This window comes from Prionailurus bengalensis, chromosome A3 (genome assembly GCF_016509475.1).
Source record: "Prionailurus bengalensis isolate Pbe53 chromosome A3, Fcat_Pben_1.1_paternal_pri, whole genome shotgun sequence".
Taxonomy (NCBI): Eukaryota; Metazoa; Chordata; class Mammalia; order Carnivora; family Felidae; genus Prionailurus; species Prionailurus bengalensis.
The window spans coordinates 114,092,877-114,110,760 of NC_057354.1; the positions used below are offsets into that span (position 1 = coordinate 114,092,877).

General features: G+C 41.2%; 1 protein-coding gene across 1 annotated transcript in view; it reads right to left on the reverse strand.

Moving 5' to 3' along the window:
- The window catches only part of TTC27 (tetratricopeptide repeat domain 27), a 185,109-nt gene that overhangs the window by 56,926 nt on the left and 110,299 nt on the right, over positions 1-17,884 (reverse strand). Inside the window, exon 13 of the mRNA XM_043553218.1 lies at positions 4,873-5,100. Coding sequence (XP_043409153.1) covers positions 4,873-5,100 — 228 coding nt within the window. The remainder of the gene's footprint in view (positions 1-4,872; positions 5,101-17,884) is intronic.

Sequence of the window (17,884 nt, forward strand, 5' to 3'; positions counted from 1 at the left end):
GAACAATAGCTGGCAATCTCAGAAGCACAAATGTAAACAGTGCACATGTCTTCTGGTTCTCTAACAAATATTCCGTAGACAGTGCGTTTGGTTTTGCAGACACTCCCTAATATAAAACAAACACTTCTATTTTTATACCAATTTGGTTTCAGAAAGTCATTACAGTGCACAAAAGCCATCCAAATATCACTCTCATTCTGCTTAAATTTTGTTATTAAACCTGTTTGGAAATGTCTGAAAGAAGAGAATACATTTTTTTAAATCCCTATTTTTTAAATTAAATTCCATTCTATTTTCCTTCTATTCCAAGACTTAAAGGAGACGACAGCATGTAGGAGCTCTCCCTTCTAAGACACGGTTCAAACTTGGATCCCAAGTTCCAATGTCTATGGAGTCCAAGTTTGTATCTTGTAGTAGTTCTGTACAACTTAGCATCAAATGCCTGCATATTTTGGCATGGCTCACAGCCTGCCTGAATTGGATCCATATGACAAACTGCAAAATATCCTCACATAACATCTGTTTGTATTGTGATGCTGCTTTGAGCAATTGTCATTTCTTTGTCTTGCTAAGTAATTAATTCAAAATTATATAATGAGACCATCAACTCCTGTCAAGTCCTCCCTTGCAAATTCCCTCACATCCATCCCCTTTCCTATCGCCCCTGCCATACTGATAACTGTCAGGCTAGACATGTGCTGGTCTCCCAAACCTGTCTACATCTAGTATCTTCCAAGGCCACAGTGCTTCCCAAACAATAAGACTAAATTACCTCCACGCATACCACATTCCTTCATTCAAAACAAAGCCAAACACAAACCGGTCCTTCAGCGGCTCCCTATCTGCCAAATAAAAAGCCAAAGAGCTTAACCTCACATTTAAGACCTTTCATAAGCTGGCTCCGCTCCAACTTTCCCACTGGAACCGCCCTATTTCCTTTTACTCTACAAAACCAGCCTATTCACTGACTCCTCTGTTCCCCCTATTAGCCTACTCTCTAACTCCTCTGTTCCTCCAACACAAACATGTACACACCCCTTCTCTTTCGGTTTCCAGGGCTTTGCTCATACTGTTCACCTGCCTGGAATGCCCTCTCCACCGCCCTCCTCTTGGCCTATCCAAGTACTATCTGTCCTTCAAAGCCAAATTCAACATCCTATCTTCACTATCTACCATCCTATCTCTACTATCTCTTTGACCTCTAGGTAACCAGTGCTTTACAAATAACTCGTTTGGTATTTCTTTAATGCCTCATACTATTGGCTGGTTCTGCCTATGTTAGCTTCACTAGACTGTAGCAGGGGGTACAAACAAGCCTATCTGGCGAGCTGCTGCTACTGCTTTGTCCTCTGACTCAGTGCTATGTACACAGCAGACAATTAGTATATAGTTTGATTGACTAATTGGTTAAAGATATTATGTATTCGCTCACTCAACAAATATTTATTGAATCCCAATATGTGCTAGGCACTGTTACAGGCACCAGGAAAATATAAACGAACCATAAAGACAAAAACTTCTGCCTTCATAGGACTTACATTCTAGGGAAGGGGACATAGCATTTTTTTTTTTTAAAGTAAGCTGTAAAAATATTAGAAGGTGCTAAATGCTCTGGAGAAAAAGCAGAGAAGAAAGTAAGGAGTATAAGGTGGGGTGGAAGGTGGGCTATGCTTTTACACAGAATGGTTGTGGAAGGCTTCTCGGAACAAGTGGCATTTGAGCAAAGATTTGAATGAGGTAACGGAGTGAGGTATGCAGATATCTGGAAGAACATCCAGGCAGAGGGAGATCAAAGTGCTAAAACCCTGAGGCAGGAATGTGCCTGGAATATTCAGGGAAGAAGAAAGAGGTGAGTTGAGGGGGAAGTTGAGATGGAGTGAGTTGAGGGGGAAGAATGGGAGGCACTCTGCTGGGAGAGAGCCTCTCAGGGATTCTGCCTGCTACCTCTAGGGGAGGGAATAGAGGAATGACATATTGGACTCACATTTGAAAGGACCCATTTGGGGGTGCCTGGGTGGCTCAGTCCGTTAAGCGTCCGACCTCAGCTCAGATCATGAACTCACGGTTCGTGGGTTCAAGACCCACACTGGGCTCTGTGCTGAGAGCTACAGCCTGGAGCCTGCTTCGGATACTGTCTCCCCTTCTCTCTGTTCCTCCCCCACTCACATCTGTCTCTCTTTCTCCCAAAAATAAATAAAGATTTAGAAAAAAAAAAAAAAAAGGACCCATTTGGATGGTCTTTGAGAACAGGGATTGATAGAGGCAGGAAGACGAGTCAGAGTAATTTAGGAAGGGGATGACCTTGGGGACAAAAGTCTTCAGGAAGGGAGTATCTCAGATATTGTAAATGTTAAGTTGGAGTAATAAATGGAGAGACTGAGGAAGCAGTTAGACACAGGGGTCTAAAGTTCAGGGGAGAAACCCTGAAACCCACTTTTGGGAGTTGTCGGTGTATAGACGGTATCAAACCTATGGGAGCAGATGAAATCCAGGGAGCTGGTGTAGACAGAGATGAGGCCCAAGGACTAAGCCTAGGAAGCCGCCAAGACTGAGAAGGAGGAGCCAGTGGGGCAAGAGGAAAATATGAATGCCAATCTGTTGGGAAGAGACTGTGCGCTTGAGAGAATAACCCACATCCATCAGGTGCATGCCACTGATACAACTTAGACTACGGAGGCTAAGGGAGGGAGTTTATTTTCCTCACTCCTTCCAGCGGCTGAGGTTAGGCAAATCTTAGGCAGGGGTACTAACATAAACAAGGATAAGGACACAATTTTCCATAAGAGTAAAGTAAAAATTTAACAACACAATATTGAGTTGTTTTTTTTTTAAAGGAAAAAAAATATCTAGTGATAATCAAGTTAGTGCAGGGTTTGTCAACCTTGGCACTACAGACATTTTGGCCGATAATTCTTTACGTTGGGGGGCTGTCCTGTTCATTATGGGATGTTTAGCAGCAGCCTCGGACTCTGCCCACTAGATGGCAGTAGCAGTCCCCTTCACTTCACCAAGTGCCAAAGGTCCCCTGGGGGGCAAAATCCTTGCCAGTTGACCACTCAGTTCGAGTGAGTTGTCAATAAAAACCAACTCTGACAATACTTTAAATATCCTTTCTGCCAAATGCACCTGTTAATTTCTGCTGATAATCTCTTCTCCGGATTTTCTTTACCAGTCAGCTGATTTGGAAGGTTCTCACTGTATTCAATACCCAGAGTGAAGAAAGCAAGTGATTAGCTCAAAAATGTACTTCCAATTTTTTGCATATAAGAGATATGCCCCAAGTCTACCCAGTTCAAAACATGATCATCTCTGCCCACACTCGTTCATAGCAGCCTATTCATAATAGCCTAGAGGCAGAAGCAACCCAGTGTCCAGCCGCAGACGAACAGAGAAACAAAGTGTGGCATATACATACACTGGAATACCACTCAGCCTGAAAAAGGAACGGAACTCTGACACAGGCTACAACATGGACATGATGTTCGGTGAGATATGCTAGTCACAAAGGGACAAATACTGTATGACTCACTCATACGAGGGGCCAACAATAGTCAAATTCATAGAGACAGAAAGCAGAATGGTTGCCAGGGACTAAAGAAAGGGGAGAATAGGGAGTTACTGTTTAATGGGTACAAATTTCTAGTTTTGCAGGATAAAAAAAGTTGTAGAGATGGACAGTGGTGGTGGTTACACAACAACAGGAATAAACTTCACACAACTAAACTGAACACTTAGAAATGGTTAAGGTGGTAAATTTTATGTTACGTGCTTTTTTTTTTTTAATCACAATTAAAAAAAAAAAAAAGAACACAGGCTCTGGGGTCCGTCTGTCTTGGGTTCAAATATTGGCAAAATGCCCAACATATCTGGCTCATAGTAAGTATTCAGTAACCATTAGCAGCTGATTACAAATTAGTGTTTTAACCAGAATGTTACCAAGTCAGCGTGCATGTCTGTCAGGACCCATGGTTGACAGTTATGTGTGCCTCTGACTGGTGAAACAGGAAAGCAGTCATAAAGAAAGTACGGTTTAAAAAAACAAAGACCATTTCTGAGAATAAAATCATTTTGCCAACTGAGTGTCATTAAGTACAAAGTATGGTCAATTTCTTCCCTTCAAAATTTAGTCCTCTCCTGTGGATTTATCCTGTCACTTATTTTAAATATTTCTTTATTTTGAACGAGACAGCATAAGCAGGGGAGGGGCAGAGAGAGAGGGGGAGAGAGAATCCCAAGCTGACTCCTCACTATCAGTGCAGAGCCCCATGAGGGGCTCATTCTCATGAACCACTAGATCATGACCTCAGCTGAAATCAAGAGTCAGATGCTTAACCAACTGAGCCACCCAGGTGCCCTGCTTGTCACTTATTTTAACGATCCAGACTTTTTGTAGTACTTTTTCAAACCTTAAAAAAAAAAATTATGTGTCTGTAAATATACTTTTTCTTAAATGACCAAGAATCCATTCTAGATGTTACCCTATTTATATCAGTTTTGCTCTCATTGCTGATTCCAACAATTCTTTGCACAGTCCTACAGTGTGTGCATTCTGACTCTCCTCTATTTCTCCCTAACATATCTGCTGAAAACAAAACCTAATTTTCCTAGCTGTATTTGGGTTAAGGACAGTTTAAAGAAAGAAATAACAAAATAAAACTGAAAAGTAAATAACAGAAACACAGCAGAAAGTAAGTAAGAGAAAAGCAGCATTTCCCATGACAAGCCAGAAGCGTGGGAGACTCAGCTCTCGGCTTGCAAACACAGCTCACCAGGCACGTGGGCAGAAGATGGGTGCTCACTCATCTTGGTAAGACACCAAACCAAAGAGAAACAGAAGCACCCAGAGCAGGTGGGCTTTCCGAACTGTCTAACCTGCATGGGATTGATCTTCACCGAGCGCTCAAAGCACTCCACGCATTCTCTAAACTCCTTGTTCCGCAGATGAAGAAGGCCTTTGGAGCGCTGAGCCCGAGCGCTGCGGTGGCGGGACAGTTCCCAGGCCCGCTCATAGCAAGCGTGGTCTCGAAGGACATCTCCGAGCAAGCAGTACAAACTCGGCGTTTCTTTCTTCTCCAGCTCTTGCCTGAGGATTTCTTCTGCCTAGAAATGACAACAGAAGTAAGTGAATTAGCTTATAGTGACTAATGGCTTTTTTTTTTTTTTTAGCACATAAACATCTTTAATTGCACAGGACCCAAATTTTTATTTTCAAAGTTTGAGATGACCTGTTGATTTCATGCATCTAGGACAAAGGCTAAAAACAACAGAAAATAGATATGGCACAGGTAAAAGAGAGGAACAGGAAGTAAGAACCGAGTGCTACTTTACTGGCATCTGGAATCCTCCAGGAAAGAAAGGCACCAAGGGGAAGCTTACTCCACAATACTGGGAGGACTCACTGGACTCCCCAGAACCTCCCCACTCCAGCTGTCACCACTGTGACTGTGAGAGCAGCATCTTTAGTTCACCTCTACTCAATGGCAATGCAAGAGTATGTTTCTTAAGTTTAGTTTAGTTATTTAGTTTAGTCTGCTTTGTTTTTCCTTTTTTAAAATGGCCTGCTCAGGGAGCCCAGGATCGCCGAAACATTTATAAAAGAAGGAGGGGGTACAATTTAATAGTCATTGTTTATCTCACAGATAAAACTTGCCAACAGGAGGCCTATCTGCTTCCAGACAGTCCCTTCGGTTTAGCAATTAAAGACCATCCTCAGGGGCGCCTGGGTGGCGCAGTCGGTTAGGCGTCCGACTTCAGCCAGGTCACGATCTCGCGGTCCGTGAGTTCGAGCCCCGCGTCAGGCTCTGGGCTGATGGCTCAGAGGCTGGAGCCTGTTTCCGATTCTGTGTCTCCCTCTCTCTCTGCCCCTCCCCCGTTCATGCTCTGTCTCTCTCTGTCCCAAAAATAAATAAACGTTGAAAAAAAAAAAAAATTTTAAAGACCATCCTCAGAACACTGCACAAGCTTGGGTAATACTCTCCTATGTGCACAATTCAGATTCACCTCATCGGCTAAGCTAATTCTATACTTGTTACCACTACTCTGCTTCCCTGGCCCGTGTCCCTTACCCCTTGTTTCTGATCAGTCTCAACAGCATGGCAGCGGCTCTACTTCCACGTCCCATCCTTACATGCAAACACCTTCCTATAAATAGCAGTGGAGTCACCCAAGATGCCAAGACAGCCATGGATGGCCACAATGGGTGTCGATATCTGGGAAGCCATCCTCAAGAAGCTAAATTGATTCTTTAGACTCCTTAATTGACACAGCTGGCAATCTCAAAGTGGATGTATTTGATTTGCTTTAGGTTGCATCCAGCTAGAATTCTTAACTAGTCTAATTTTTGGGAAACATTCTAAAAGACGACTGTGCTTATAAAAGTGTCTTTGGATGCTGGCTTCTCTGCATTTCTTTATTTTTTTTTAATTTTTAATGTTTATTTTTGAGAGAGAGAGACACACAGAGTATGAGTGGGGAAGGGCAGAGAGAGAGGGAGACACAGAATCCAAAGCAGGCTCCAGGCTCTGTGCCGACAGCTCAGAGCCTGACATGGGGCTCGAACCCACAATCCATGGATCATGACCTGAGCCGAAGCTGGATGCTCAACCGACTGATCCACCCAGGCACCCTATCTGCATTTCTGATACAGTATGGGCTATGCAGGCTTTTTAGGCCTGGTCTGAAAGTGGAACTGAAATTTATAAAACAGTTTCTAAGCAAAAAGAGTTATAAATCCCAAATAGCCAAAATACATATGAAATTTTAAAATATAATTCATGTGAAACCTCTACAATGATACAATAGTTATTACTGTTCTAACCATAATTTTATAAGGTTGTTTATATAAGTACCCAACACAGGTATATTTACATATACACATATATGTATTCAACCGAATTACACGTAACAGACTGTAGCCACAGTGGAATTTTTGCTGACATGATCTTATAGTGTAGTTGAAGGCACTTCTTCTGGCAATATGGCATTGAAACTTGAAACCCAAACCCTCCCAGAAATTCAGAAGGCTGCCCCGGCAGAAAATAAAAATTTGTGATTAGTTATCTGATGTGGTCTGAAGGCATGAGGAGGCAGTGATCATGACAGGGTCGGGCACTGGTGGTCCATTATATCCAGTGATGAAAGAATTTCTTAAATTATCACCTGTGGGAGCTTAGAATAAAGCTCCTACCTAATGTAAGGTTTTGTGTATAGGAACTTCATCAAGATAATAAGCTTCCGCACAGCAAAGGAAACAATCAACAAAACTAAAAGGCAACCAACGGAATGGGAGAAGATACTTGCAAATGACATAGGGTTAGTATTCAAAATCAATAAAGAACAAACTCAACACCCAAAAAACAAATAACCCTGTGAAGAAATGGGCAGAAGACACAAATAGACACTTTTCCAAAGAAGATATCCAGATGGCTGACACATGAAAAGATGCTCAACATCACTAATCAGGAAAATACAAATCAAAACCACAATGGGATACCACCCCACACTTGTCAGAATGGCTAAAATTAACAACACAAGTAATAACAGGTGTTGGCAAGGACACAGACAAAGGGGAACCTTCTTGCACTGTGGGTGGGAATGCAAATTGGTGCAGCCACTCTGTAGAAGAGTATGGAGGTTCCTCAAAAAACTAAAAATAGAACTACCCTATGATCCAGCAATTGCACTACTAGGTATTTACCCAAAGGATACAAAAATACAGATTCAAAGGGGTACATGCACCCTGATGTTTATAGCAGCATTATCAACAATACCCAAACTATGTAGAGAGCCCCAATGTCCATCGACTGATGAATGGATGAAGAAGATGTGGTGTGTGTGTGTGTGTGTGTGTGTGTGTGTATACACACATATATTTATATATATACACATACACACACAATGGAATATTACTGTCAAAAAAAAATGAAATCTTGCCATTTCCAACGATGTGGATGGAGCTAGAATGTATTATGTCAAGCAAAATAAGTCAATCAGAGAAAGACAAATATCATTTGATATCATTCATATAAAGAATTTAAGAAACAAAAGAGATGAACATATGGGAAGCAGGGAGAGAGGAGAGAGGAAAACAAACCCCAAGAGACTCTTAATGATAAAGAACAAACTGAGAGTTGATGGAGCGAGGTGGGTGAGAGACAGGCTAGATGGGTGATGGGTATCTTTTTAAGTTTATTTATTCTGAGAATGAGCATGCAAGAGACTGTGCATGGAAGTGGGGGGAGGGGCAGAGACAGAGGGAGAGAAAGACAGAATTCCAGCTCAGAGCCTGATGTGGAGCTCGAACTCATGAACCGTGAGATCATGACCTGAGATAAAATCAAGAGTTGGACACTTAACCAACCAGCCATGCAGGTGCCCTGGGTAATGGGTACTAAGGACAGCACTTGTGATAAGCCCTAGGTGTTGTATGTGATATATCACTGAATTCTACTCCTGAAACCAATATTGCACTCTGTGTTAAATAACTAAAATTTAAATTAAAAAAAAAAAAGGCTTCTGTGAATTAAGTGATAGGACACTGAAGATACCAGGCTGTGAGGTAGGTTGGTGGCTTCTAATTTCACCAAATAGCACAAAGAAAGAAAATGACATTCAGTGTTTTAAATCCTCAAGTTCAGAGAAGCAAGTTATTTCTATGATTGCCTCAAAGAATTTCCTTTTCCTCGTAGCTGCCAAGGTAGTATAGCCAAAACTCAGATGTAGACATTGCTGCTACGTGAATTCTGAATACAGGACAAACTCAGTTTCACTAGGTCTATGTGCAAATGAAGGCAACTCACTGGGTTAATCAAATATGTTTTAGTCATTTGTTTTATTTCCTCTACTGCCTTTTAACCACACATCATTTTATTTATTTATTTATTTATTTATTTATTTATTTATTTATTTATTTAGAGATAAAGAGAGAGGAAATATGTGTGTACATGGGGTATGGGAAGAGGGAGAGGGAGAGGGAGAGAGAGAATCTTAAGCAGGTTCCATGCTCAGCATGGAGCCTAACACAGGGCTCAATCTCACAACCCTGAGATCATGACCTGAGCCAAAATCAAAAGTTGGGCGCTTAACTGACTGAGCCACCCAGGTGCCCTGTCATTTTATTATTTTTGAGTGATTGCTCTAGAGGTAATCATGCACATCTTCAATTTATCAAAGTTCATTTACAGTTACTGTCATATCACCTCACCTTTCTCACATCACAAGTGGCCTGGTCAAGCCCTTCCTAAAGTTGTTCCACAGAAACAATGCAAGATAAACAAATGATTCTTATTGTTTTAAGACACTAAAGTTTTTTTTTTTGTTTTTTTTTTAAAAAAAATTTTTTTTTTTCAACGTTTATTTATTTTTGGGACAGAGAGAGACAGAGCATGAACAGGCGAGGGGCAGAGAGAGGGAGACACAGAAACGGAAACAGGCTCCAGGCTCTGAGCCATCAGCTCAGAGCCCGACGCGGGGCTCGAACTCACGGACCGCGAGATCGTGACCTGGCTGAAGTCGGACACTTAACCGACTGCGCCATCCAGGCGCCCCAAGACACTAAAGTTTTGATGTGGTTTGGTTCTTAGCAATAATAACTGCAATGGTTGTTTAAACGAGAGGGTTACTCTAGTACCACTTACTTCATCATCATCAAGTAAGTACCACTTACTCCATCATCTCCTGGCATCATGGCCAGGAGAAGAGGGCACTGACCATGAAGGAGCAAGACCCAAGAATTTAAATAAGGACATGCGGGATGATTCTGAAAATAGAAACCTCCAAACCCTACTGAGTTTCCTATGCCAGCAGAGGCAGTCCTCCCCTACCTGTTAAGACTAGTGCTACCTTGCTTAAAGACAATACAATGACCGGGGCGCCTGGATGGCTCAATCAGTTAAGCGTCCGACTGCGACTCAGGTCATGATCTCACAGTTCATGAGTTCGAGCCCCAAATCGGGCTCTGTGTAGACAGCTTGGAGCCTGCTTCAGAGTCTGTGTCTCCCTTTCTCTCTCTCTGCCCTTCCCCTGCTCATGCTCGCTCTCTCTCTCTCTCTCTCTCTCAAAAAAAGCATTAAAAAAACAAAAAAGACAGTATAATGACTGTACCTCAGGGAAGTACCTTGCAAGAGAATGCCAGTTCTCCTCATCGCTGACCCCTTTCATCCCTTACTGCCTCCACTCATGTAAATACACTTATACACAAAGAGAACTGCAAGACTGTATTTACTTTCTAGAGGGGGAAAATCTTGGACCATATGGAAAAAGAGATTCTAAGGGTGACAGACCATAGACAAAGCAGATCACAATTTTAATCAGCTGAATTTAGGTACTCATCAGTACTATTTGATTCATAAGGCTAACTACTCAAGCAGCTGGGGATGGCTCTCAATTATTTGCTCAATTGCTTGGCTAAAACCTGGACTCAAATGTGGCCAAAACTGAAGAAAAAAAAAAAAGTGGCCAAAACTTGAGTGGCCAAAAGTTGAGATGCCAGAAATTCCTTGGTGTGATGTGAAGGAAAAGAATCTAACAACTTAGGAAGAAAAAGTTGTTGTCAATTTATTATTTGCAACCTGTTCACCCATCCCAATGTCCTCCAAGAGGGCCCAGGGGATATTCTTTTCATCTTAACTTTGAGAAATACATTGTATATGGCAGTATTAGCATCCCTTAAAAGTGCTATAGATGTCCTGTAAGCTGGGGGGACACTTGGGAGGTCCTTCAGTTGAAATGAACTTCCGGATTTCAGGGGATGATTAGAATAGATAGAGACCAACTGATGGCATTCAACCCCTCAGAAGTAAGAGGAGCATGGTTATTTGCAACAGGAACTGCCAGAGTAATAATTACAATAGTGCAACCAGCATGGATCTTAGGTGGTTGCTGACTCACCAGGAAGCCTTAAGGCCAAATGAGATGTACACCTAAGTCCAAACTTGATCTACATAACATTAAAAAAAAAAAAAAAAAATCTAGGTTTGGGGTCAGATGTCTGACCCAGGTCACCATGCTAAAACATTGTTTCTCACCCAATGCCTATCCTGGAGTCATTTCACAGTCAGAGCCTCTTTAAAAAAAATCAGAGGGATACCTGTGTAACTCAATCGGTTGAGCATCCAACTTTGGCTCAGATCATGATCTCGTGGTTTGTGAGTTCAAGCCCCGCATTGGGCTGCTGCTGTCAGCTCAGAGATTGCTTCATATTCTCTGTCTCCCTCTCTGACCCTTCCCTACTTGCACTATCAAAAAAATAAACATTTTTTAAAAATTAGAAAGGGAGGGACGGAGGGAGGAAAGGAGGAAAGAAGGAATGAAGGAGGCAATGTCAGTGAGGAAGGACCCCACTATAATATAACTAGCATATACCATAATTCTTCCCTTGTCTTCCCCAAAGACATAACATTTTTTTTTAAGTTTATTTATTTTGAGAGAGGAGTGGCGGAGAAAGAGTGTGTGAATGCAGGGAGAGACAGAGAACAGGAGAAAGTGCTGTCAGCGCAAAGAGTGATGCGGAGCACGATCCCATGCACCATGAGATCATGACCTGAGCTAAAATCAAGGGCAGGACACTTAACTGACTGAGTCACTCATGTGCCCCCCTCAAAGACGTACCTTTAACATTTGCCGGGTAATTCTATCCTGGAGGGAAAGAAATACTGTACCTGTCTTTTCAAGGTTGATTGGTTCTTAGTTAATGATAATCCTCTGGGACCCAGAATATTACCATGATGAGTTAGTGGGTTTATGGGAGTGAGTCTATCCCACCGTAGGCCTAGTAAGTCTCTGGACCCACCCAGTGGTTACCTCCCTACTTCTTGAATACATAGTTGAATTAGATATATCCAACAACCAGCAGAGCCTTCATTGAGGACTAATGCAGAATAAAGTGCCAGGTGAAAGCCCCAAGCTTACTCTCCCCCCTTAAGAGAAAACCCAAAGCACCATTGCATATCTATGTAAACTACAGAAATGTGTCCCACTCTCAAACACGTGAGAGATACTGCAAAGTGTGTGAGTGCAGGCAGTTTAACTGACCCATTTAAACTGAGCAGAATATAGATGGGTCCTGGAAAATGTCAGATTATTACAAACTTAATATAATGGTGGCTCTAATTATACCTACTGTTCCAGACATGATCTCTTTACTGGAGCAAATAATCACACCCCCTGACATATGATAAGCAGGTACTGATACAGTAAATACATTTTTCTCTACCTAATAGCCAGACAACATCAGATGTAGTGGGCTTTCACTAGCACAGAGAGAAGTACACTTTTCTGGCATAATTTAGTCTGCAAGGACCTTGACTGTCTCACCATCTCATTAGACCTCATCAATCTAGGACCTTGATGACATCATGCTAATAATACTCCAAAACTCAGACAAATGGTGTGCCGATGTCAACCAAAAACCAAGTGGAAATGATCATATTCCTGATACTGTAACTTGTTATTAGGAAATGTTCAATTTACAAAAATTCATTTGATATATTACCTTTAAGGAACTCATCTCAATAAAGCAAGATATGGAAAATAAATATGTATTTCTAGTTGCTTTTCTTCTCATGTTTTAAGAATGCTTCAATATTTCAGCCTCTTTCAAAGAAATTGTAAGTTTCCCCAAGTCAAAAACTCTTCTTTACATAACATAATATATAAAATACTCTGTACCTGTTAGTAGTAGTTTGGAACTTTCCAAATAAGTAAATCCCCAAGCCAAAGGGCTAACCCACTGCCGGGTCATATGCATTGTGATGTCAAGTTGCTTCAGCTGGAAACTAAAATGTGTTTCCTAAAATTCCTTTCCCTTCCAATTTCACATTAGAGCTGGTCAGAGGGGGAGTTTGGTGGGGATGTGAAAGGCAGAAGTAAAGCAACAGCTTTTACTCTTGGAAGGTGGTCATGGTTAAGTACGGTGTCAGACAAGACGCAGAGATGTCCTGCAGACCCCCACTTGTCCTCTGCTCTCTGCATCCAGCTTGTGCCTCTGACTGCAGGCCCTGCCAACCAACAGCAGCTCCCAGACGACCGGCAGACATTTCACCGTGGACCCCAGGGCTGGGAGCCACATACAGACAACAGCTTTCCACAGGTCTCTCCACAAGCTCCTCCTTCACGCTCCCATTTCACGGCTGGAAGTACTCAGCTTCTCAGACTCCCTGGTAAGTTCTGACTTGTCCACTCGTGCCAGTGCTTCAAGTGGACTGATAAATGATTTTGCCCTGGTCCTTCTATTCCCTCTTCCACACCTTCGTTTCTCGGCTCTTCCCACATCTGTGTAAGATCTAACTCCTTTCGTAAGCCCCTTATTCCCAGAACTACTCAAAGTAGCTCTGCTTCCATAAACAAAACTTGAATGATACAATCTTTTCTTCATTTTTTGCCTTTTAAACGCCTTATGTGTCCTCCCCTTTGACAGTGATTTACAATTCGTTTTTATCCAATATATTGTTTTTTTTTTTAATTTTTTTTTAACGTTTATTTATTTTTGAGACAGAGAGAGACAGAGCATGAACAGGGGAGGGGCAGAGAGAGAGGGAGACACAGAATCTGAAACAGGCTCCAGGCTCTGAGCTGTCAGCACAGAGCCCAACACGGGGCTCGAACTCACGGACCATGAGATCATGACCTGAGCCGAAGTCAGACGCTTAACCGACCAAGCCACCCAGGCACCCCTCCAATATATTGTTAAATGCATTATTTCATTTAATCCCTACAGTAAGTCTGAGAGGTAGGTAATAATATGCCCATGGGCCAACTGGCCAGCTCAAAACCAAAAGATACTAAGTTGAAAAATGGGACCTTAATTTCAGGTTCAGTACTCTTCCTATATTCCACAGGTGTACATCAGCAAAAATAGTGGTCTAAGAACCTCTGAAAATTCCCTACTCCATAAAGGCAACAAGAAAACTGACAAAAAGTTTTAGAATCAACTTTTTCATAATTCTGGAAGTTAACCAAAAACTTGAAATAATCCAAGGAATGTTTATTTTTAAAAAGTAGTGATATCTTGGGGCGCCTGGGTGGCGCAGTCGGTTAAGCGTCTGACTTCAGCCAGGTCACGATCTCGCGGTCCGGGAGTTCGAGCCCCGCATCGGGCTTTGGGCTGATGGCTCAGAGCCTGGAGCCTGTTTCTGATTCTGTGTCTCCCTCTCTCTCTGCCCCTCCCCCGTTCATGCTCTGTCTCTCTCTGTCCCAAAAGTAAATAAACGTTGAAAAAAAAAAAATTAAAAAAAAAAAAGTAGTGATATCTTGATAAGAACAAGTTTTGTGTTTTTATTTAATTAAAACAATTTTTTATATATTTATTTTTGAGAGAGAGAGTGCATGTGCAAGCAGGGGAGGAGCAGAGAGAAAGGAAGACAGATGATCTGAAGCAGACTCCATGCTGACAGCCCGACGTGGCACTCGAATTCACGAACCTCAAGACCAGGATCTGAGCCAAAGTTGGACACTTAACTGAATGACCTACCCAGGTGCCCCACTTTGTGTGATCTTAACTTGCACCGTTCCTATTCCCCTTTCTACAACTTGCAAGGCTGTCTGTATTTAACCTAACTCTGAGTTTGCCCAGTGAAAAGTCTTTGTCAAAAACAATTACAGACAACTGGTAATTCTGTAGCTGTCTGAAGTGGCAAAGAACAAGTGGGACAAACAACAGGCTAACCAAAAAAAGTGGAAAAAGGGAATGAGATATACGTAAGAGCTTTGAAAGGCACCAACATATTCATGGGAGTCCAGAAGGCCATGAATGTATAACATGGTACACACGTTCAGGAAAGACCCGAGAAGGCCCTAAGCTCTAACCTGAGGCTGAACTCGAGGCTTTGCACAAGCACTCAGTGAAAGCTAAGGCAGGGTTGTTAACTGCCTGGCTGGGTGTTGGAAGCATGCTCCGACACACACATACACACACACAGAGCCCATCAGCAAAGATTGGGAGGCTTGTTGATTTAGGCATTCAAGGAATTTCCTGTCTAATCATTAGCTGACCATTCAGCTAATCAACCTGAGACTTCAGCAGCTACATGGACAAAGCATACAGATTTTACAGAATTAGTTAAGAAATGTCACTAAACACAAAAGAACACAAACAGCAGTAACAACCTGATTTCTAGAGTTGCCACATTATATTATTTAAAACATCCAATTTTCAACAACAAATTACAAAAATAGGCAAAGAAACAAGAAAGTATGGCCATTACATAAGGAAAAAAAGCAACTAACAGAAACTGTCACTGAGAATGTCCAATGACAGGTTTAATAGACACTTTAAAAACATGCTATTTTTTTTAAATTTTTTTTAACGTTTATATATTTTTGAGACAGAGAGAGACAGAGCATGAACGGGGGAGGGTCAGAGAGAGGGAGACACAGAATCAGAAACAGGCTCCAGGTTCTGAGCTGTCAGCACAGAGCCCAACGCGAGGCTCGAACTCACAGACCGCGAGATCATGACCTGAGCCGAAGTCGGCCGCCCAACCGACTGAGCCACCCAGGTGCCCCAAAAACATGCTATTTTAAATGATTCCTGGTACAAGGACTAAGAAAATAACTCAAAAAGAAAAAAAAAAAAAAAAGTAGTCGTACCTGGCTGGCTCAGTCTACACAGCATGTGACTCTTGACCTTGAGATTGTGAGTTCAAGCCCCATGTTGGGTGTAGAGATTGCTTAAAATAAAAACTTAAAAAAAAAAAAAAAAAAAGCAAAAATGACAAAGGAAGTAAAATGGCACATTCAGCCAAAAAGAACACAGAAATAGGGAAAGACAGAAGACATAAAACATATAGAAAATAACAAAATAGCCAATATATATCCTACATTATCAGTAATTAAATTTAAAAGTATTAAACACTGCAATCAAAGGCAGGGATTAGGGGCACCTGGATGGCTCAGGTGGTTAAGCCTCTGACTTCAGCTCAGGTCATGATCTCAGAGCTTGTGGGTTCCAGCCCCGCATCCAGCTCTGTGCTGACAGCTCAGAGCCTGGAGCCTGCTTCAGATTCTGTGTCTCCCTCTCTCTCTGCCCCTCCCCCACTTGCACTCTCTCTCTCTCAAAAATTAATAAACGTTAAAAAAATTTAAAAAGAAAAGCCAGGGATTGGCAGAAAGTATTAAAAAAATGATTCAATGAAATGCTGTCTACAAGAGACACACTTTAGAGTCAGACAGAAAAAAAGGCTGAAAATAAAAAGGAAAGGAAAGAAAAGAAGACACACCATACATACATTCGGTAACCAAAAATGAGTGGCTATCAGTATCAGACAAAAATTGTTAATAGGATGAGGAAAGGGTATTTTAATGATATATATTCACTCCATCAAGAAGACATAATTATAAGTATATATTCACCTAACAACAGAGCCGCAAGTTACATGAAGCAAAAACGGACAGATCTGAAGGAAGAAATACACAATTCATTAATAATATATGAAGACTTCACTTTCCAACTTCCAGTAATGGATACGACAACTATACAGAAGATAGAAATAAAAGAATAACACCATAAACTAATTAAGCCTAAAAGACATCTAAAGAACACTCCACCCAATAGCAGCAGAATACACACAGAACATTCTCCAGGGTATACTACACCTTAGGCTGTAAAACAAGTCTCAATAAATTTGAAAGGACTGAAGTCATACAAAGTACATTCTTCAACCACAATGCAATGAAATTAGAAATCAATAACAGAGAAATTTGGGGAATTCACAAATTCATGGAAATCAAATAACACAGTGCCTAATAACCAATAGGTCAAAAAAGAAATCATAAGGAAATTAAAAACACTTTGAGATAAATAAAAACAATATAATATGCCAAGATTTATGGGATGCAGTGAAAACAGTGTTTAGAGGAAAAGTTATAGCTGTAAATGCCTGTACTGGGAAAAAAAAAAACAAAACTCAAAGCAATCATCTCATCTTCTACCATAAGAAACTAGGAAAAAAAAAAAAAAACTAAATTCAATCCAAAGAAGGAAGGACATAATAAAGGTCAGTGTAAATAAAGAAAGAATAGAAAAACAAAAGAGAAACAAACCAAAAGTTGGTTCTTTACATTCAGATTACTACAATCAGAAATGAAAGATCAGAAATCGCTACCAAGCTTACAGAAATAAAAAGAATTATAAGGGAGTACTATACTCTACAGGTACCCTATAAAAAAAATAGGATCCAAGATTCGGAACATCAAGCCATACCCTTAAAACACCTGCATGACCTAAAACTACCATTCTACAAATATTGTATAGGCTGTAAAGATTCACCAGAGTCCGAAGACATTTAACACAGCCCTAGTGTTGGCAAACTTGCAAAGAAGACAAATACACAAATGAAAGATTAAATAAGCATCAGGAAAACCTTCACATTTGTAAATGCTAAGGGATTGGGGATTTCAAATACTTCCTCCACCAATTCATATCTACCTAAATAAACACTTACAAGAATGAGGAACATAGGGAGTGGGTGGTATGCAACTCCTGTCACCAAACAATTTCAATTCTGGGTATTTTATTCACTGTAACATGGGTCTACAGAGCCAGAATGGGGCAGCCTCCTGAAGAAGAAACACAAAAGCAGTGATCTTGCTTGGTCTGAATTGGCCTCTTCTTTCCTCAAATTCCTATCCCACATTTTTCTATTAGATAAGTCAGTTCTTTCTCCTTGAGATTTTATACCTCTTCATCCTGCCAACAGCATTATCTTTCCCAAGGGCAAAGCTTGTAGGCAATATATTTTCTTTCTTCAGTTAGTCACCCTGCATTCCTCAGTCTTCTTCCTCACTCTTTCCAAAAATGCTCTATTTGCTCCTCCCTCCTCCACTTAGCCACTCGATTTATATAATTCATTGTCAAATAAAGAACTATAATAGATATGCCCAGTGAACA